At 44.1% G+C, this 21,913-nt stretch overlaps 1 protein-coding gene across 6 annotated transcripts in view; it reads left to right on the top strand.

Annotated features, from left to right (window-relative positions):
• KDM1B (lysine demethylase 1B) overlaps positions 1-21,913 on the top strand; it is a 639,352-nt gene that overhangs the window by 380,466 nt on the left and 236,973 nt on the right. For all 6 annotated transcript variants that reach the window (XM_069218247.1, XM_069218264.1, XM_069218273.1 and 3 more), the window contains one exon: positions 3,629-3,760. In XM_069218247.1, coding sequence (XP_069074348.1) covers positions 3,629-3,760 — 132 coding nt within the window. The remainder of the gene's footprint in view (positions 1-3,628; positions 3,761-21,913) is intronic.

Here is a 21,913-nt window from a genome sequence, read left to right as displayed (position 1 = left end):
CACCAGCTTCCCAGACCCCTGGAAGCACGCAGAAGTCACCGCACTCCTGAAAAAGCCCAAACCTCACCAACTACCTATTTCACTCCTCCCCTTCCCCGCCAAGGTCGCTGAGAAACTAGTGAACATCCGCCTGTCCCACTTCCTTGAGGAAAACAACACACTCAACCCCTCCCAGTCTGGGTACCGCAAGAACCACAGCACTGAAACTGCCCTCATCGCATGTACTGACGACATCAGAACCAGAGTCGACAAGGGCGAGACCGTCGCACTCATCCTCCTGGACCTCTCTGCTGCCTTTGCACTGTCCGCCATCAAACACTCCGCACACGCCCCCACAACGCAGAGATTCGACACAAAGCCCTAGACTGGCTCACCTCCTTCCTCACCGAAAGAACCCAGAAAGTCTGCCTCCCTCCCTTCCACTCCACAGCCACCAAAATCATCTGCGGAGTCCCCCAAGGGTCCTCCCTCAGCCCTACCCTTTTCAATATTTACATGACCCCACTCGCCAACATCCTCCGACCACATGGAATCACCATCATATCCTACGCAGATGACACCCAGCACATCATCTCCCTCACCCGTAACCCTACCACCGCCGAAACCAACCTCCACGCTGCACTCCTTGACACCGCCACATGGATGACAGCAAACCACCTTAAGCTCAACTCTAACAAAACCGAAATTTCGGCCCCAACAAAACCATATAGGACGACTCCTGGTGGCCCACCGCCCTAGGCCCCCCATCAACCCCCGCAAACCACGCACGCAACCTCGGCATCATCCTGGACCCCTTCCTCTCCATGACCCAGCTAGTTAACGCAGTCACCTCCTCCTGTTTCAACACACTCACGTGGATTCCCATAGAGACCAGAAAGACCGTCACCCACGCACTCATCAGCAGCAGGCTGGACTACGGGAACCCCCCTTTACGCCAGCACCACACTCAAACTCAAACGCAAACTCCAGAGAATCCAGAACGCAGCCGCCCCCCTCATCCTGGAGCTCCCACGACAGGAACACATCTTGTCACACCTCAGATCCCTTCACTGGCTTTCTATCGACAAGAGGATCACCTTCAGAATCCTCATCCACGCACACAAATCCCTCCACAACACTGGACCAACCTACCTCAACGAAAGAGTGAACTTCCACACTCCTACTCGCCACCTCCGCTCCGCCGACCTCGCACTCGCCACAGTCCCCCGCATCCAACGCGCCACCACTGGTGGCAGATCATTCTCCTACCTCGCCACCAAGGCCTGGAACTCCCTCCCCACCAACCTCTGCAAGACCCAGGACCTCCTGCTCTTCAGAAAAAACTTCAAGACATGGCTGTTCGAACAGTAACCCTGCCCCCCCCTCCACCACCAGCGCCTTGAGACCCTCACGGGTGAGTAGCGCGCTCTATACATTTTTTGATTGATTGATTGAAACTACACCATTTTGTTCTTAAATCATTTTGTTATTGAACCTTCAACAATGAGTGGGGTATTGTCAAAAGTCATTGCCAAGTCTGTGAGTACTCTTAGCATTCGTGCTTGGTAATAAAAGACATTAAAGCACATATTAAAACCATTCATCAGTTCTGCTTCTTTTGTTGCTGTCAACAAACCAGAAATATGTGATCAGGTCTGAATTTGTTTGAATCTTCTGCAAAAACTCTTCTATATATATATATTTTCCACTATATCTCAATAACAATACATCAGCCAATACGTGTTTTCCTGCATCTTCAGCCCTTTCCCAAGGATTTAACTAAAATATTTAAACCCTAAATCAATTCTATAACATAGGTTGCATCAATGTTAATGAAGTTGTTGTTCAATTTATTTAGTAAATTCAGTTCTCACATATAACCAATTTTATATCCACATTTTGTGTACACATTTGAAAAGGTATACTCTAAAACAAGTACTAAAAGCCAGTAACACAATCCATCCTACATATCACAGTTGTATCCATAATTTCTTTCCAAGGACTTACAATATGCTTTTCTTGTTTTTACCCATATCCATTTTTGAATTATTAATTTTTGCAGTCTTGCTACAGACAGCTTCAGCTGCTTGTCGCGGACAGCACTGCATAAAATAATACATAGGTTGGCTTTGGGATATTCCCTTGTTCATGATAGAATGACTTTATTATCTTCTCAGTTGCTTACTCTTTATTTGGATGGCTTTCCACCCCATTCTTGTGTTTGTCCTGCCCCATTTCTTCATTAACCTCATTTTTGCTTAACTGACTTGTATCTTTCCACTGCTGATGACATGGAATTTCTTTTCTTTTTTGTGGTTCATTTCTTATTTAGCATTTCATGAGAGTGCATATCTTACTCTTTCCTACTATACGCACACCTTCCCTTCCCAAACCCCTCCAACCTGTCTCTTAACTCTCACTCTCCCTCCGAGTACTAAGGCTGGTGATGCGCTTCACTCCTTTGTGATGCGCCAGATGGTGGACTTGGTAATACTCACAATGTCTTTTGCAGCACATTTCTATGCCTTTTAAGGAGGCCGGAGATGTCCTTGGATCCTCAGTGGCATGCCAGAGTCCCAGTTGGTGTTTGGTGATGCCCTTAATGTTGTCCAACAGCATTTCCTTGTGCCACCTGGCTCTCCCTTTTACCCATTTCACACTGCAGTCTTATTCCCTCTCCTGCCGCCCCTCTACTTGCTCACCTCTCCCACTCTGTGTGTCCTGCCGCTACTGGCTTTGCCAACGTTGAACTTTATTTAATGCTTTGGCATTAGAAAAGCCACTAGCGTTGATTAGCCACCTTGGATGTTTATTTTGAAACCTTTCAAGTTGGCTACCACATTGTGTAATGCAACATAACTTGATTACCCAGTCCCTGTGCATTACTGGGATAGTGTCCAGCAAGCCCTAATTGCTGGCAGACCCTCAGAAAGGTTCTTCAGTACTTTTTTTTGAAAAATTGAAAAAAATCTGGCCACTGTCTACGTCGCATGGCTAAAGAAATTGCAGCAATAAGGGATTGTCACTTATATTAGTTGGTGTGAATAGAGAAATATTTTTTTTGTTTGTTTCTGGCCTGGGAAGGTGAGGCATAAAATTTATTTGGGTCTCAATCTTAGTGAATATATTGCAAATTTACCAATTTGCTTTTTAATTGGCTTTTTATCCAGTGTGGGAGCTCATATGTAAAAGTTTATTACCCATGTCTATTTCTAACGTAAATTCTTATGTAAAATCTGGAATTATATACCAAAATGAGTTAAAGATGTCATTTTTTAGGGTCTAGGTTTACTGATGAAATGGTTTATTTTCTAAGATCTTATAAAAAATTTTTTTTTACAAAATAATAAAATATCACTCTGACTTTCAGATTTGCGTATCTGCTGAGAAAGGAGCAGGTGACATAACATTACATATTTGTATGTTATGTTTGTGCTTATTTATTTATGCCCGAACAAGAACTGTGGACCGCTTTGTAACCATATTAAGTTGGTTGAAACTCCCTTCTATAAAAGTAGAAATACTTCTTCCTGCATCTTACATCTTTTATGTTAACCGAATCGACTATATGTATTAAATAATTAGGTTGTCTTTTAATATATGTGGAATACGTTGCAGAAGTTCAAATTGTTTTGTGTTGGGTCTACAGGTATCTGCTCGGTCTTGGGACCACAATGAATTTTTTGCCCAGTTTGCTGGTGATCACACACTTTTGACTGCAGGGTATTCTGCCATAATGCATAAACTGGCAGAAGGGCTTGATATTCGACTACAGTGCCCGGTGAGTCCTGATTAATTGTTGGCCATCTGTAGGCAACATGATGTAATATTTATTAATCTGTGTTTTGTTATATTACCTAGTATTTGTATAGGTTGCATCTGCCATAATTGCGGCATTGTGGCACTCAAAATTATACAGAGCAATCAGACCTGTAAGTATGGTTGAAATATGCTTGTCGGCTCACTTTAGTAACCAACAGACCTCGTTGGAAATGGTCCAACTCCAACCCATTAGATAAAAGCCCTGTGAACACCATTACGCCATACATCATATTTCTACTGCACTGCATGTGAAGGGAGTCCTCCTGATCTCTTTTCACTGTACTTCAACTAAGTATATCTATTTGTATATTTTCAAATATATATTTTTTCCATCCTAGAGCAGCCTTCTATTTGCAGTTAGTTGTTTTAGGAGAGCGGACAAATCCATGTCCGATTCTTCAGAAAAGATTCTTTTCAGTCCTAGAGGATTATGTGGGGAGCTAGGGCTACAAAAGTTTGGATATCGTTGAACTCATGAGAATCGCAAAGGTCAGCACTACCCCAGCAGAAACACACTAACAGGGTTTGTGGGATGATGCATTCATGATAGCATGGCCAAAGAACTTTGCTTATGGTTTTCCTCTACATTCCCTCATCCCTAGAGTGCTGAGCAAGATGAAACAGGAGCTGTGCTGTCTGATTTTATTAGCCCCAACGTGGCCCAAACAATATTGGTTCATAAAGCCTCTTCTGTTTGAGAAATCCCTGATGCAGCTAATACCACTGCTGAATCCAATTTTGTTGCAAGGGTCAAATCCTGCAGTCCAACGCAAAACGGAATGTTTCTGCATGGATCCTGAGCAAAATTAGTACCATCTCCTAGACATTCCTGAGGAAGCATTTTGGCAGCAGTGCGGCATCTCATATTGGATGCTGTGATCTTGGTCCTTCAACGCATGAAGCATAACTTTTGGCATCTTGCTTCTGTCACCTAAATGCCCTGGACCACAGGAGTGATTTCTACAGATTGGTGTCTGTCACCAGTGTATGGAGATTAATAGTTGTCTCACCTCTCCATTTTAGTGTGCATTATGCCATCACTACTTCTTAAAGTCGTATGACTCTTGTTGAATTTTTGTCATTACAATCGACCGTCACACATTAATAAGCCTGATCGGTAAGGTGTCGGAAGCTCTAGTAGTATAATTGCAGCTACTCATGTAGCTCCAGCAGGCATGAGTATTCAGTTTTACTGAGGAATTCTGCCTCGCAGGATCCCTACCTTTCAACAGGTTTCCTGTCCTAACCTATCTTTAAGTACATTTCTCGAGTTTTGTGTTTCCCAGTGGTGTCCTGATGTATATGAACAGTTGATGGACCACTGTTCACTGAAACACACGTTGACAGATGATACACTAAGGAAATGGAAATGAAAAATTGTTTATACCAGGGGTCTCTAACCTTTTCTGTAATAAGAGCTACTCGTGTTCAATGACCATCATCCAGAGGTACTGATCTTATTAGTGTTGTAACAGTGACCTTGTCTAAGGAGATTATATTGGTGGCAACCTCATGCAAGATTGTCAGCAGTGATCAGCATTGTGCATCAGGCAGGTTACCAGCAGTATTGTAAATAAATGTTTTGTCATTGTGGAATGCTTCTACCAGGGCAATACATAAAAGCGGTAGTTGAAATGCAGCTGACACCAAGATAATATTAGTAATACCGCATGATTTTTCACTTAAATACCACCTTTAAATATATTTTGGAAATCTCTTTTTCTCCAGACATCAGCTTGTAAGTTGTTAGAATACACACATTTACTCCAGTATTGGCTCTTTTATAGATTCACATGCTTGAATCATTCCCCGTTGTCGAGATGGGAGTCCCACAGTACCATTAGAAAGAAGTGCAATGATAGGTATAGACTGGAAATGCCCTTGGCCTTTCAGTTTAGTAACATATCCCAGTCGTTTTTAAAAAAAGAGACAAAACTTAAGTTCCAACCAGTCAGGCTTCAATGCTCCTTAGAACTCTCCTCTGAAAAGCGCAAGTCCCTCAGATTTTCTACTTCTACTGCAAATCATGTGAGGAAGTCTCCACTGACCTCTCCTCGTGTGTGTGTATATATCTGTGTGTGTGTGAGTGTGTGTGTGTGTATATACTTATGTAAATAACGTTTCTCTAACCAGCTGCTTCAGATCTGACTTTATAAATGTCAGAAAAAACAAGGAAAGGTCTTTTCTGAGCCTGTGGGACTTGTGGCACGAAAAGGCTCTATTCTGATGATACTTATCAAGATTGTATTTACTGCCTACACGCATTCCACAAAGCCAAGGACTGTAAGGTATGTTGTAGCTTTTCATATAAACCTTAAAAGACTGAGAGGGGAGGCCTCTATAGTGACTCTCAAAACCTAGATATAGAAAGGAACCTTTTTCAGATGATGATAGTGAGGACTCTTCTTCTTCTTCTTCTTCAAAGAAACTTAAAACAAAAGAGAGAGAGAGTTCAGAATCCCATTCTCCTCATGAGCCACCTAAGAAATATAAAAAAAAAAAGACCCACCATGGGGCTCACAAGTAGCTCAGTTCATCTTTGTCCCCGCAGGGGGAGCATATTTCTTTAAAACAACTTAAGGGGCATAAAGAACAAACTTTCTCTTTAAAAAAGACACAAACCAGGTCTGAGCCTTCTACTCCTCCATGTCAAATTCTCCACAAGTTTAAAAAACCATCATGCCTGACCAGCATGGCGATACCCTCTGCGTCAAAGATTCCACTGCCGAGATTCCGTAGCTTGGCGGGCTCTTTCACGACTGATCAATTATAGGAATGGCAAACCCATGGGATTGAAACAGTGGGGGACCTATTCCGAGATGGTCAGCTCTTGACCTTTACCCATCTTCAACAAGACTATGCTATTCCCTCCACCCTCCCCCACATGCAGTTTCTAGATATCGGGTCCACCTGGCCTCCATGTGCTTGCTATGGGGATCCCTTACAGAAGAGCCACCCCGGCATGAGGTAATACATATCTTGTATTTAATGGGCCGTGGATGCCACCTTATTATGTGACTCTATAAAGCCATCAGAGCACATGTAGATGCCCAGCTAATGCACCTCTGGCAAAGCTGGGGGGACACTATCGGGAGGCCATTCCACGACTTGGAGTGAGCCAGGGCACTGCAATTCCCCAAGACCATATCCCAAAATGCATGTTTCAAAAACATTCAATATATGCTCTTCCTCTGCGCCTATCTGACCCCCTCCCATCTAAATAAACTATTCCTGGTGGCCCAGTTAACAAGCCCACAAAGCCTTCAAGCCGTGGCAGACCTCCAACATATGTTTTTGTCCTGTCCAGAGTTTCAGCACTACTTTGATGAAATTCACACCACCTTAGCCACGGTCACTGAACTGGATACACTCAAAACATGAACAGCCACAGCACTGGGAATATTCCCCCATTATAAACACAAGGCAGTAAGGGCCTGCTTTGCCAATCTATTGCTCCTATTAGCCAAACTCCTCCTAGCAATGCATTGGAAGGCCCAACAATCACCCACCCTCCCTCGAGCTAAGTGGCATACTGCTCTCTCCTGATGGGGAGAGGTGGAGAACCCTGGCAGTGAGCTCCCTGCTACACTGGGAGGAAGCCCGCCGCATACGTAGACGTCCCATAGCAGCAGTTTTGGACACCATGCTCCTTCAGTTCAAAGAACACATAGCAGCAGAGAGCTCCCCCTTCAGCACTCCCTCCCACTGAATTAGTGATGTCTCAAATCTCAGAGCAAGTACCCATTATCACATCTAGCTGCCCCCCCATGTGGGAATTCCCCCTCATCGAGGAGACTGCCCTTGTACCTTCTCCCTCAGCTGCTCCCCCTATCACCAGGTACATATCTGATCACTTACAGATGCATTACCCAACGTCCCTGCCCAGTTGACACACCTCCCTTCCCTTCTACTCCCAGTTCTGACACCCAGTTTACATTTTGCTCTTATACTCAAGTCTCGCACATGGCTACTACAGTGACAGTCTTCACAACCTGCATTTAACAGCGCTAGAATAGGGCCCACTGCGACCGCTAATAACTATCGAGCCAATAAATGTATCCTTGCTTTTGTTGCATTCACAGATTTCAATATGTTCCAAATGTCATTTCAATGTACAATGCAAAACCCAATTAAGAGATTTGGAGAAAAAAAAAAGTTTTAAAAAAAACATTTTCGGCACCATCAACAGAAAGATCATCAACAAGTCTACCACCGTTGACAAAGAGATCGCCGTTCATACTGGCAATGACAAGAACTACTACTTCGGCATCTACAACAACAACAGTGACCAGACCTCACCTCCTCATCGACGACCACCACCTCGTCAGTGACTCAGTCTCCAGTACAATCGACGCTGAATATAATTCCTGCCTCATCAACGGTGGCAGCTCCTTCGATGGCGAAGTCAGTTCCATCATCATCGTGAGTGAAACTGCTTTCAATGACCTCGACTACGACCTTGTCAACAACCTTGTCACCTTTATTACCTATCCACCTCTTGGATGAGGATGATTCTGATGATAATGGCCCTTATGGTGTTGCACACAATCCTTCAAAGTTGCATGTCAAACACCAACAAGATGATGATGACAAGGACTATTTTGATCAAGGATATTACCCTCCTCAACAAGAACAATTTCAACAGCAGTATCAGGAGGAAATGGTATGTCTCCCAAGATCGCTTGTCTCTGATCTGCAGTACATGATGGCAGTCTATCGAAAGTGTTTTCCCCCTACATCATCTTCCCCTAGGCAGACAGCTCTACCCACAGACACCACAAACATTACCTCCACCTCCATCTACGAGTCATACTCCACAGACGGCTCTCCTCCAGGACAATTCATCATCAGGTGATGTCAGAGAAGAGGGTGAACTGCATGATTTTAATGACAAGTGTGGGATGACCACCTTTTACCAACACTGTCATCTCCAGTGCCTCCTCCCACAGATTCACCTCCCGAGGATATAGGGGGCTTCCATAATCTCCTGAAAAGAGTAGCAAGGAGGTTCGCGCTTCCCATGCAAACAAAACAGACAGACTAGTTTCTATATGAATTTAAGGAACCCTTCTGCAAAAGCATCAGGGTTGTACCCATTGTCTACTATATCTGGGATGAGGGCATTAAAAGCATGAAAAATCCAGCCACAGCTGCTGTGGAACCACACCTGTATAATAAATATAAAGCTGCACCCACTGTGAAGGCATGGTTATCCAGCCTGATCTACTGCGACACTACCAGTGACATATATGCCACCTTGCAACCACCTACATCGAGACCCAAAAATATATAGCAGTCTCTATGGGACTACTTACTGACACATACTGTACACATCCTTCACAATCTCCTTGAATGCACCGGTGGGTGCTATTTGTCTTCCCCATCTCCGGCCACCTGCAATGGGGACTTTTGAAGTAATAAAAGTACCAGTCTTATTGATGTTCCTATGTCTCCCACTTAAATATCAATATTGTAATGCCAACACATCATAACCAGTGCGACTGTTATTTCTGTTTTCTGTTCAAACTTTGGAAAAATGCTTAAATAAAGTCATAAAAAAAGAAATATAAAGCCCCAGAGGACTCTTCTGCATGCCTCACCGAACACCTGAAACCCGAACCTGTGATCACCCAGGCTTTTCTCGAAAACCTCGCCTGCACCTATATCAGCACTTCCTCCCAAAAAGTTAGGCACTCTGTTAACATTGCCACGCGTTTTTCCTCAGTGTCGATGCTCATGGTGTGGATGGCAAACTCTTTGGCTGTCCTGGGGACATATAATTGCCAGATGTGGTCAGATATTGCTCCATACATTGACTAACTTCCTGACGAAGTGAGGGCTGAAGCCAAAAAGATAGTACAGGAAAGAGAGCATGCTTCATCTGAGATTATTATTTTTCTTTTAATTACTTTTATTAGAGTTTAGTTTATAACATAACAATACAGTATTCCTAGGCGATAACCAGTGTTACAAACAAAAACACAGTCACGGTCACCATCCCCTTTGATCTTGACCCAGTATTAGAAGTTCTCCAAAAACTATGCTTTCCCCACTCTTCCCTTCTTAGTGTCTTTCGCACTTAATCCATGATACTCCCAGAGTCTCTATTCCTGAAAAGATCTGTATTGAGTCTCACTGTGCCTGTGTGATTCTCTCCTTCCAAACTCCTGTATCTACAAGTCTGTCCCTTTCCCTCTTCCCCTTGCCCTGTGTCGGAGTGTAAACTGCTCACTATCGCCTCCACCCGGGTCCCAGGGTCCCCAGATCTTTTTTTTTTACACACACACACGCCTTTATTCGGCTAAAAGCCATAAAAGGGAATACAATCAAGCAATACAAAAAGCACATTATTCCAGCAACAATTAATATTCACTTAAATACTAAAATCAGACTGTCTGGATAATGGCCAATGTTAGTCCTAAAAGCAATAAATAACAATCAATTACAATATTACATTTTTATAAAACCCTTAAAATTTGCCTCCCGTGCCATCAGGCACTTATTTGCTTAACTAGGGGAGGACTATTTAATCAATTAAGTAAAAATAAATAAATAACTGGATCTAAAAGCTAGTTCCATAAGTCTCAAATGACAATTCTAAATAACTTAAAAAGCCTCCCGATGACTACGGTCCTTGTGCTAAGGGGCAAAATAATTTTATAATTCATGTTCTTCCCAAGCATTATAAATATCCCCTGGGCTAAATATATCCTTAGCTAAATGTATAACCAGAGTCCATTGGATTACAGAAGACGGCTCCCATTTATCATTTTGGGGACCGTAAATTAACTGTGGGAGTTTTGTCTGAGTTAAAGCGCCTAGAGCCTCAGGCCCGCCTTGTCTCTGATAAATGAAATTGCTAGTAAAAACCGGCTTAGACCAAAAACAACATATGGTATAGTACTAGATCTCAAGAATCCAGCTGCTTCATTATAATTTCTGATTCCAACGTTCCTGCAAATAGGTCGAATCCATTTCCTCCTTGGTTTATCATAAACTTTGCAGTTTAAAAGTACATGATCCGTCGTTTCAGAAGTCTCCATATTACACAGCCCACAAGTCGCCTCATGTCTTCTCCCACTCAAGGGGCCCCATTTAGAAGTAAAAGCCCTAACCTGCAGAGTCCCATATCGGAACTTCATAAATAAAACTTTTGCTCGCCTAGGTTGGATAGTATCTATCCATTCCTCAGCTCTCGGTAATGGTTTGATATCCAGGAAACTTAAGGTTAGTCTACCTAGATCCTTGCTGTAGAGAGGGCTGTTTAGGGTGAAGTCCCAAAATATTTGTTTTAGTCGAATCTTAGATTGTGTTGTGAGTGTATGCGGTTCTTCCCAATAAAATTTCAGCCTAGATTGTAAAAGCATTGCCTTATATAGTGGAGCCACGAAAGGGAGATGGCCTTGTCCAAGTCCATGATCTCGATTAGTGCTTGCCTATATTGGATCAATTCAGGGGTTGTCCAAAGTCTACACCAGTAAAGCAAGGGCCTCAGGGCTGCCAATTTACCTATTTGTTTCATATTAATATCATAGGTTAGAGGAATCAGTGGGGTTAGATTTGTAAATCCCCAGAGTTCGGCACCATATAAAGCAGCAGCCTGTGCTTTGCACCTATAGATCTCAAATACTGGTGAAACAATGCTAGATCTTGAACATTTGTAATTTTTACTGATCGCCATGGAACTATGAACTAAGGAGATAGCAGCTTTATTGACGTGCGGTGCCCATGACAATTTGGCATCAAGCAGTATCCCTAGATAGTTGAAGTTTTTTACTCGTTCCAATGCCTGCCCTCTAATCTGAATGTTTCTCTTGAGTGCTTTATGGGGGTTAACAGTCAGGTATTTGGTCTTGATTGTATTTATTTCTAATCCCTTCAAACTGCAATACTCACTAAATTTATCTAATAGGGTTTGCAAGCCCATGGGAGTTTGAGATAATAAGATGGTATCATCTGCAAAAAGGAGGGCAGGAACTGGATCACCGTTCAATCTTGGCGAGTCATGATTACTTTGTTTCAAATGTTTAACCAGGTCATTAATATATAATGAGAAAAGGGTTGGGGCAAGCACACAACCCTGTCTCACCCCCCTCTTGATAGATATTGGGTCTGTCAACTCTCCCTTTGGACCCCACCGAACCTTTGCAAATGTATTTTCATGTAACCTCTCTAGCTGGCACAGGAGGTTCCCCGGCATGCCCTGTTTCCCTAGTGCTGCCCATAAGGAGTCTCTTGGCACCAAATCAAAGGCTGCACGCAGATCCACAAACGCGATATAGAGGTGACCCTTCCTTAGTCTAGTATATTTCCACATTATTGTCAATAGCCTAAAGGCCTGATCGACTGTACTCGTCTGCTGTCTAAAGCCTGCTTGATATATAGTCAATATGCTGTTTTCTTCTATCCAGCTACTAATTCTATTCAGCAACTGTCTAGCATAAATTTTTTGCATGACATCTATGAGGCTGATTGGTCTATAGTTCCCTGGGTCTTCCCTGGATCCTTTTTTGTAGACTGGGATTATTTCTGCCCCTTTCCATGTCTCAGGCACTAGACCTCCCCTTGCTATAGCGTTACTTAAAAGATTTATATAAGGTGCCCAAATTTCTATACTATGTTTAAACATATCCCCCGGGATCTTATCCAAACCGGGGGCTTTTCCTGGCTTGATTGCTTTAATGGCATTCACCGTCTCCTCCAGACTAAATTGTAACTCGGGTAAGATGCCCCAAGCAGCTAGGGTTTTATGTTTTGAGGGATAGAAATCAAGGCTGGGGGGATCAGAGTAAAGGTGTGTAAAATAGTTAACCCATGTTTTGGGATCTATATGATGATCTGTGTTAAATATCCCCACTTTGCTGCCATGGGTAACTATTTTCCAGAAGATCCTAGCGTCATTGCTTTTTGCTGCTTCCAGCAGGTCTTGCCATTTTTGTTTCTCCCAGTTGCTTTGGGCAGTTGCCAGTATTTTCCTGTAACTGGCCCTTGCCTGTTGTACAGCTAGTTGATTTTTTTGCTTTAAAGCCTCTATCAGTACTCTTTTCCTCTCCCTGCATTTGATAGTGTACCATGGACTACTTGGGGTGGTTTGCACCTTCTCCTTTTTATGCTTATGCTGTAACTGTTTGGTCAGGAAGGGTCTTAGTGCAGTACTCATTGACTGATGGATGGTCGTAATAGGGATATCAATAGGTTTATTTTTTGCATAAGGCTCCAAGAGATCAGAAAATGTATTGTAAATATTTGTCATAGTGTCCAAATTGCCTAGTATTGCTGGCCATTTTACAACCCTTCTATTGTTACTGAGGGTGGGTTGTAACTCCACCTTATCATGTTCTATATATTCCAAATCCAGGAGGTGGGCCCTGAGTTCAATTATTAGCGGGAAGTGATCGCTTTCCCTTCTTTTATCTATTTTAAAAGTCACTAATCTTCCCCATGTACTTATACTATGCAAAATGTAGTCTATTTTCGAGGTTGAGTTGCCTCTCTGGAAAGTATCCAAATTAAGGCCTCCTTCACCCACTCTGCCATTACACGCCCTTTACACGCCCTCAGTCCGTGCTTTAATGTAAGGCCCATAAGTTGCAGGGCTGCCACTGTGCCCGGAACAGTTTTTTCTATTGTTAGATAAGGAATTGCTCTCATTCGATCTTCTTCTTCTGCTGAATGTTCTAATCCAATTATAGGTTCATAATTACAATTAAGGTCACCCCCTACCATAATTGTCTCTCCTACTGGGATCTTTTTAAGCAGGTCGTCTAGTAGAGTTATTTCAGGAGACTCCAAATTTGTCCTTCTAGGCCTTATATATACATTGAACAAGTGGGATGTTATCTTCTTTTTTTTCCCCAATACCAACCATAAAATATCCTCTGACTCTGTGACTTGCATACGTATCTCGATATTTAATGAAATTTTCACCCATGCAACCAACCCCCCAGACGGTCTCCCTCTGGCAGCTGAAGTTGCACTAATAAAAAAGGTTTTATATCCTAATTTATACGGCGGATCTTTAAGCCAAGTCTCTTGAAAGAGACAGACATGATATTGATCAATATAGTCCTGCCATTCAGGGTCTATATGCTTATTTTTTAAGCCTGCTACGTTCCAGGAGATCATAGTGATAGGTCCCCTTCCGTTTAGGGTCGTGACATTAGAAGTAGGGCTCAGATATGCTGTCGAATCTTTCCTACGGGGCGATGACTCCACTACACTCCCTGCCCCTGTAGCATGAAGATCATTCCCTTCATGGGGCTCACCTACTGTTGAGTCCCCATTTGGTCCCACTTGTGCCTGATCTAGCTGGATTAGTCAATCTACTCGTCCAAAGATTGGAATCTCCATTTCTCTTTTGCAATCCCTCATTGTCATTATACTTAGGCCTCTGGACTAGGGGTTTGATAATGAATGGATCCGGGCTAAACCTCATAGCATTAATTTTGGGGGCGGGGGTTCTCTGTTCCATGTCAATCAGGCCTCTGATTAATCTTCCATCCTTAAATGTTAGTGCAATAACGTCCTGTTGCCCCATCTCTCCTGGCATTCTTTCTGCCCCCCTAATATCTGAACGAATTATGGATAGACAGTGTCTTTTGGCCCTGATCCAGTGTATAAGCTTATTCTTTAAGGAATCCTCGTCTTCTCTGCTATTTAGGGACAGTTTTGGAACATTTAACAGGTAAACAACATTGGTCCTAATAGGATACCTATCCCCCTCAGAATGACGATTCCATGAGGTGCAACGGATACGATCATTAAATGCTTGGGGATAGGGGTTCAGAGTAGGTTCCACATTTCCATTTTGTAGCCCTTTTACCAAACGGGGTTCTCTTCGTGGATTCCCTGTTTCTTGGCATAGAACACTAGCATTACTTCTAGGGTAGTTGCGTGATCCAATATTTTCCCCATTTACCCCTCTCATACATCCCTGTGGTTGATGTAAAATCTTAGCTATAGCTGGGGTAGGGTTGGGGTTAATATTCAAATTTTGAGAACGTGTGGATCTACCTTGTTGATGAAATGATGTAAAGGTGGTCTCCTTTCCGCACTGAGCTCTATGGGTACCCCTACCCCCCTCCTTTTCCACAATATCTGATAAGGTTCTTACTTCAAGTTTCAATTCCCTAACTTCCTGGATTAATCCAGAGAGTAGGTCATAAAGATCTGCTATAGTTCTTGTTTTGTGTTTTAAATGATTCACTGGTTCTAGATTGGGTTATAGATGTCCTCTCTCTAGCTAACTGTACAATTGGGATAGTTGGGTATAGCTCATCGACAGATTCCCCCTCTTGTACATTCTGTACTTTATTACTATCGAGTTCTGCCAAGACTGCATATTTATTGTAGCACACAACTTCACACTCCTGCATATGACCCTTCTTCCTAATACTATCTATGGTGCATGGGTGTATGGATCGAGTTGTAGCATCCTTAGGGCTGCCAGTCCTAATATCGGACGGTACCTCCCCCTCTTGCTGGCTAACAATGTCAATCAGTTTATCTTCCTCTGATTCGACTTTCTTCGTGTAATAGGAGGTAATCTTTTTATCAGGACCTTCCCGGATAGTGGCCCTATTACATAGTAGTGACTCTACCTCCTCGATAAGATCATCAATTTCAGCTATAGTGCAGTTCTTACCCGCATTCCTAAGTTTTTTTTATAGATTTCTCCTTCCCCCTTGGGGGTTCTGATGCCTTACGTTTTCCCATATCTTGAGCCGCCTATATAATGCTTCGGCTCTAATGGAACCAGTCCACAATATGTATTTATAAGAGAGATTAAAAGAAGGTCTAGTGGGGGTAAACCTAGATAATAAGTATTAACTTCTCGTATGGCAAACGTTAGATATAAATTTTGCACTCATAGATACAAGCAGACCTCTTGCAGAAAATGAAGAGGCAGAGGCCCGGCCCAGCCCCACTCCAAAATCTAACAAGTAATGATGAAAGCGTTACACCAATAAAGGGAGACTTCCGTCCTAAGGCCCTCTATAAAAAGACCTTTTTTAGTAATTGTCGACACAGTACCTTCAGGCAGCCATATACGTGTGAGTTGCCTAATCCGAACGTCTTTAAATGGATGTCAGGGGGGTGGCACTGCCCTGCCTCTTCCTGGCAATGACGGGCAAGGACGGGCCCGCCCTTGGCCCGGGCGCGTCCCGCGCGGCGGGAGTGCTGTTTTGAATTTAAAGGGCTCCTGCCCTGGACACACCTCGCGGGACCTCCGATGCGCTTCCCGCGGTGGCGGGAGCGCTGTTTTGAATTTAAAGGGCTCCTGCCCTGGACACACCTCCCGGGACCTCCGATGCGCTTCCCGCGGCGGTGGGAGCGCTGTTTTGAATTTAAAGGGCTCCTGCCCTGGACACACCTCCCGGGACCTCCGATACGCTTCTCGCGGCGGCGGGAGCGCTGTTTTGAATTTAAAGGGCTCCTGCCCTGGACACACCTCCCGGGACCTCCGATGCGCTTCCCGCGGCGGCGGGAGCGCTGTTTTGAATTTAAAAGGCTCCTGCCCTGGACACACCTCCCGGGACCTCCGATGCGCTTCTTTTTTTTTTTTAATACTTTGGGCAGCCCCTATCTCTATAGACCTCTTGTTCCATTGCTTTACATCGAATCATCCCTTCTTCCCATTTCCTTAATAATGGGGGGGTATTGCTTTCCCAATTCTGGGCAATGTCTCTTTTCGTAACCATAAAACCAAAACTTACCAGGAGCTTCTGAAACTGTGTTAAGTCTGTGTGTCCCCAAAGCCCTACTAATGCTATCTGGGGGGTTAGATCTTTGGGTGTTTTCACTGCCTCTTCCAACCAGAGTTCCAAAACGGTCATATTCCTGGGCAGTACCACCAAGTATGAATAAATGTACCATCTTGTCCACATTTCCGAACACACTTTGTGTCCTTGATCCTCCCAATTTTGTGGAGCAGTGTCCTAGTGTAATATGTTCTCTGAAGTAGTTTTGATTGAATTAACCAGTAGCTGGCCTTAATAGCCACCTGAGCTGGGAAACTCAGTGCCTCCTGCCAGTTCTCCTCTTCGATACACCCTATATCTTGTTCCCTAAGATTTGTCAGTGACCCCTGTGTGTTTCGCATCAGTGTCCCATATGTTAGGGAAATTAATTTGTGTTGTACATGCCCATCTAGCAGCCTTCGTTCCAGTGGGGATTCCTCCTGGGTTTCTTCATCTTTAGCTTTGCTGCTGTCGAGGGCATGCTGCAGTTTTCTATATCACAACCATTGGGTGTTTGGCATGTTATATTCAGAATGAAGGTGTTCAGATGGGACCACCACATTTGCATCTCCAACATCAGCCAGTGTAGATATACCGATTGTATCCCAACACTAAAATCCCACCAGTGCAGTCACTGGTGGCAGCCTAGTGCATTCCCATAGTGGTGTGCGAGGCTTGAATCATTGTGTGCAGCCCTTCTCATGCAGCAGGCTTTTCCATGTCTTTAGTACTGTGTTTGTGCTGGCCATGGCTGCTTACTCAGTTTACCCTCATATAGTGTGTGTAGGTAGCTCTGATTTCCCATTTCCCACCTGGACTGCGGGGGTCTTTCCTCTCCGCATAGGCCCATTCATTCACCCAACGACCTTCCCTGCTTCGTAGTACTTTTTGATATTGGGGAGTGCTATGCCCCCTTCGTATTTAGAGTGTTGTAATGTCCACAATGCAATGGGTGGCTGTCCTCCAGCCCATAGCACTATTCTTAGCAGAGCGTCTATGCACGTAAAAAATGTCTTGGGGATCTTGTATGGGCTGTTATGCAGCACCTAAAGCAGCCAGGGGAGAGCAATCATTTTAAAATTAGCAGTCTTGCCAAGCAATGAGAGGGGCAACATACATTAGTGTCTTATGTCTTTCTGTAGTCTTTGTAGTAGTGCCTCTAGATTAATTAGCATGAATAAAGTCATAGTTCTGGTGACGCAGATGCCTAAATATTTAAACTTGTGTTCTTCCACTCTCAGTGGGAGGGGCAGTATGGTGTGCTGTCTCCAGCCTCCCATCGGAAAAAGGAGGAACGTTTTCCAATTAATTGTGAAGCCTGAGTATTCGCCAATGATGTTAAAGAGTTCTTTAATTTGGGGCAGAGAATTGTTTGTGTCGGGTAGGTATAGGAGAATGTCATCAGCATGTAACAGCACCCTCTCTTCCCAACCCAAATTTCCCATCAACCTCCAGATATGTGCATCGGCGCTAAGCAGTTCCACTATGGCTTCTACCACGAGAGGGGTCAGCCTTGGCGCGTGCCTCTCTATGCCAAAAGCATCTGAGAGATAGCCGTTCACCCAGACTCTAGCCAGAGGTTTCTCATATAGCAATTTGACCCAACTGATTCACGTTGGGCCGAACCCCATCCTTTCCAGGAGTAAGAAGAGGTATGTCCATTCTCCTGAATCAAACGACTAGTTTGCACCCGCGGGTATTATGGCCCAAGAGTCTCACCCCTCGCTTTAGTGTAAACTATTACTGTGCACGTGTATTAGATTCAATCTTGTCAATTGATTGGGCATAAAGCCCGACCGATCTGCATGAATGAGGTCCGTTATCGCTGTTCGTAGCTTGTTGGCTAGCACTTCCATCTGAGATTATTGATCGCTCAATAGACATTGCTAGCACTGGTTTTCGTCAACTCAGAGGGGCAGCAGTTCTTAGAAGAAAGGGCTGGCTCAAGCTAATCTCCTTTAGGCTGGAGGTTCAAAGTGAAATCCTTTCATATGACAGCAAAGCCCTCTTCGGGAAACATATTGATGATGCCCTCCAGGCAGTCAAGACAGACAACTGATACAGCCAAATCATTAGGAATATTGCAGTATATAAAAATACTGTTTGAAGCGTGCAGGGAAGTGGGCAGCCCTCCTATAAAGAAGGTTACCAACGGCTTCTCAACAGAGTTGCTCACAATACCAACAGAGGCAACCACCAAAGGCATCCTATACTATGCCACTTTCAAAAGGGAAAGTTGGCCCAGCATGGAAAGGACACGAGCCGCAATCAATGGCAAAAAACTTGCACTGGCTACACCCCTGTTTACTACAACAATCTCAGAGGGAGGATATTCAAACATTTTCAGCAGTGGAAGAAAATCACAACAGACCAATGGGTATTAGATCTTATTCAAATCGGCTACACATTGGAATTCATTCAAAAACCACCATCAACCTCACCTCAAAAGTCCACACAAAAGCATCTGCAACTCCTCAAGTTGGAAGCCAAGACCATGCTCAGAAAAGGAGCAATAGAACGGGTTCCTGGAGCCCAGAAAGGGAAAGGTTTCTATTCCTGTTTCTTCTTGGTTCAGAAGACTTAATGAGAGTAGTGACCGATCCTGAATCTCAGAGACCTGAACACCTATCTCAGGAAGCAAGCGCACTGCGTGGTAACCCTGCAGGATATACTGCAGCTTCTAAACTGGAGAGTTAATATGACAACCCTCGATCTCCTATATGCATATTTTCATGTCCCCATTCACCCACAAGACTGAAATTTGCTTAGGTACAGGCAGCAGTCCTTATCAGTTCAAGGTCCTCCCATTTGGCCTCAAATCTGCTTCTCTCATTTTCACAAAGTGCTTGGCACCAGTACTAGCTTTCCTGAGAGAAAGGGGGCATCAAGTGTTTCCCTTTCTTGATGACTGGCTAGTCAAAGCACCTTCCTGCCAGGCTGCACAGAGGTCAGCCACCTCTTGCATGCACCTGTTCAGCAAGCTGGGCCTTACATTAAATCCACACAAATCATTACTCCAGCCATCAAAAAGAATAACATTCTGAGGAGCTGCACTGGATATATCACTCAACAAAACGTTTCCTACACCAGAAAGACAAATAAATTGCTAACTCTGGCACAACTAGTGCAAAGAAAAAGTTACTTCTTGTTCACCTTTACAAGCCCCTGCTAGGGATGATGCCATCTTGCATTCCTCTAGTTCCATTCTGCTGCCTGCACATGCATCAGCTACTGGAGGAATTGGGCAGGCAGTGGATGCAAACAACAGGATCTTTCAGCAATCTCATCCGTGTTACTCCAACCATGATAGCTGCCTTGTCCTGGTGGACTTGAAAAACAAACCTTTCAATAGGTCTGACCTTCATACCCCAGGCTTCTTCATTGGTCATCACCACAGATGCTTCCTTAGAGGGTTGGGAAGCTCATCTGCAGGATGTGCAAGTCCGCTGCAAATGGGAACCCTCTCAGCTACTTCTACACATCAGTCTGCTCGAACTCAAGCCAGTACCTCTAGCCGTGAAAGCTTTTCTCCCCAGAATACAATATGCTGCAGTGCTCTTTTGCACGCACAACACCACGACCATGCACTACATCAACAAGCAGGGTGGCACAAAATCTCCCAAGAAGCACAAACTATTTGGGAATGATCGCTCCGCCACAAAGTGCGTCTAAGAGCGGAACATGTTGCAGGGAAGCAGAATGCCATAGCAGACACTCTGAGCAGAATGAGAACTGCTTGCTCTGATTGAGAAATTAATCAGGATGTCCTTGAGGACATATTTCACCAATGGGGCAAACCAAATCTAGACTTGTTCGCAACATCCCAGAAACGGAAATGCTGATTCTGTGCAAGCTGGCATCCCCAACAGGGATCGTGGGGAAATGCTTTTTTAATTTCATGGTCTGGAATCCATGCCTATGTTTTTCCTCCAATTCCTCTTATCTCAAAAGTTCTCATGAAGATAAAAGACGAACCCTGCAGGATCATTTTCAGAGCTCCGACATGGCCACACCAACATTGGTTCACAGAGTTACTTCTCCTTTCAGAGAGACAGCATATCCAACTGAAGCCTCTTCCGTCTCCGCTGACTATAAGTCAGGGCCAAGTACTACACCTGTATCCCAAATCCTTGCACTTGTCCGCCTACCTCCTGAATTGAATGAATTTGCACATCTAAATATCCAGATATCTTAGCCAGAGCTCATGCAGACAGTACTAATAAGATTCACGGCCTCAAATGGAAGCGATTTTTGCATCTGGTGTCAACGTTTTCATGTACATTCAACTTCATCTGCACCAGAAGAGATCCTCCCTTATCTCCTACATCTAGCAAACTCAAGTTTTGTTCATGGTCCCATTAAATTTCACTTGGCAGTCATGTCCCGCTTCAAAACATCAGCAGTGTCACCATCATGGTCTAGCAGACTCCTCAGTCAATTCCTCAAGGGACTATTTAGGGTCTTTCCGCCAGTGAAACATCCTCTACCTCTTTGGCAACTGAGCACTGTACTGTGACTAGTAATGAAAGACCCTTTTGAACCCATTCATAAATCGAGATATAGGCTTTCACCATTCAAGAACCTTTCTTGCAGATCAGGAATGATAGAGTGATTCTTCGAACAAACGGAGAATTTATTCCAAAACTTCCACCAGACTTTCACCTAAGTGAGCCAATAAATTTGAAAACATTTTTATCAGACCCTAAGGTGCCAACAGAAACATAAGACTCACGAGAAGTCAACAAAAGCCCAGGGGACGCCACCGCCAACAGGCCATGGCTTAACCCGAAAAATAGGTGACCGATCATCGGCACCGAAAAAGGGCACGCTTGTGGCGAAGTCATCCGACTCAGGTCGAGATACCGCCACACAGCAACCTCGGACCCGAGACAGCGGCTCCGAAAAAATTCGGCACCGAGACAGCGGCACCGAAGAAGTTCGCCACCGAGACACCACGCCGAAAATAAAAAAGGTTTCTTCGGAGCCTAAAAAGACATCCGAAAAAGTTTTGGTTCCGAAACATCCAGCCTCAGAGCCGAAAACAGGTTCCTACACAGAGGAACAAGGATTAACCTCACAAATGCAAAAGCATAGATTCGGAGAGGAACTTGAAGCTGTAGAGCCAGACTATACACAAAGAAGGCTCCACATTCATGAGGACACAGGGAAGATAACCACTCTTCCCCCAATTAAAATAAAAAGAAAACTTGCCTTTCAACAAAAGGACAAGCAGCCACAGGCAAAAGTGGCAAGGAAAACAACTCCATCACCGTCTCCACCACCATCAATACACGCATCACCAGTAACAACTCCACCACTGATGCACTCCCCAGCTCATACTACGATGAGTCAGGATGATCCCGATGCATGGG

Source organism: Pleurodeles waltl, chromosome 2_1, assembly GCF_031143425.1.
Source record: "Pleurodeles waltl isolate 20211129_DDA chromosome 2_1, aPleWal1.hap1.20221129, whole genome shotgun sequence".
Lineage (NCBI taxonomy): Eukaryota > Metazoa > Chordata > Amphibia > Caudata > Salamandridae > Pleurodeles > Pleurodeles waltl.
The sequence above is the reverse complement of the archived record's forward strand: the minus strand, read 5'-3'. Positions and strand labels throughout refer to the sequence as shown.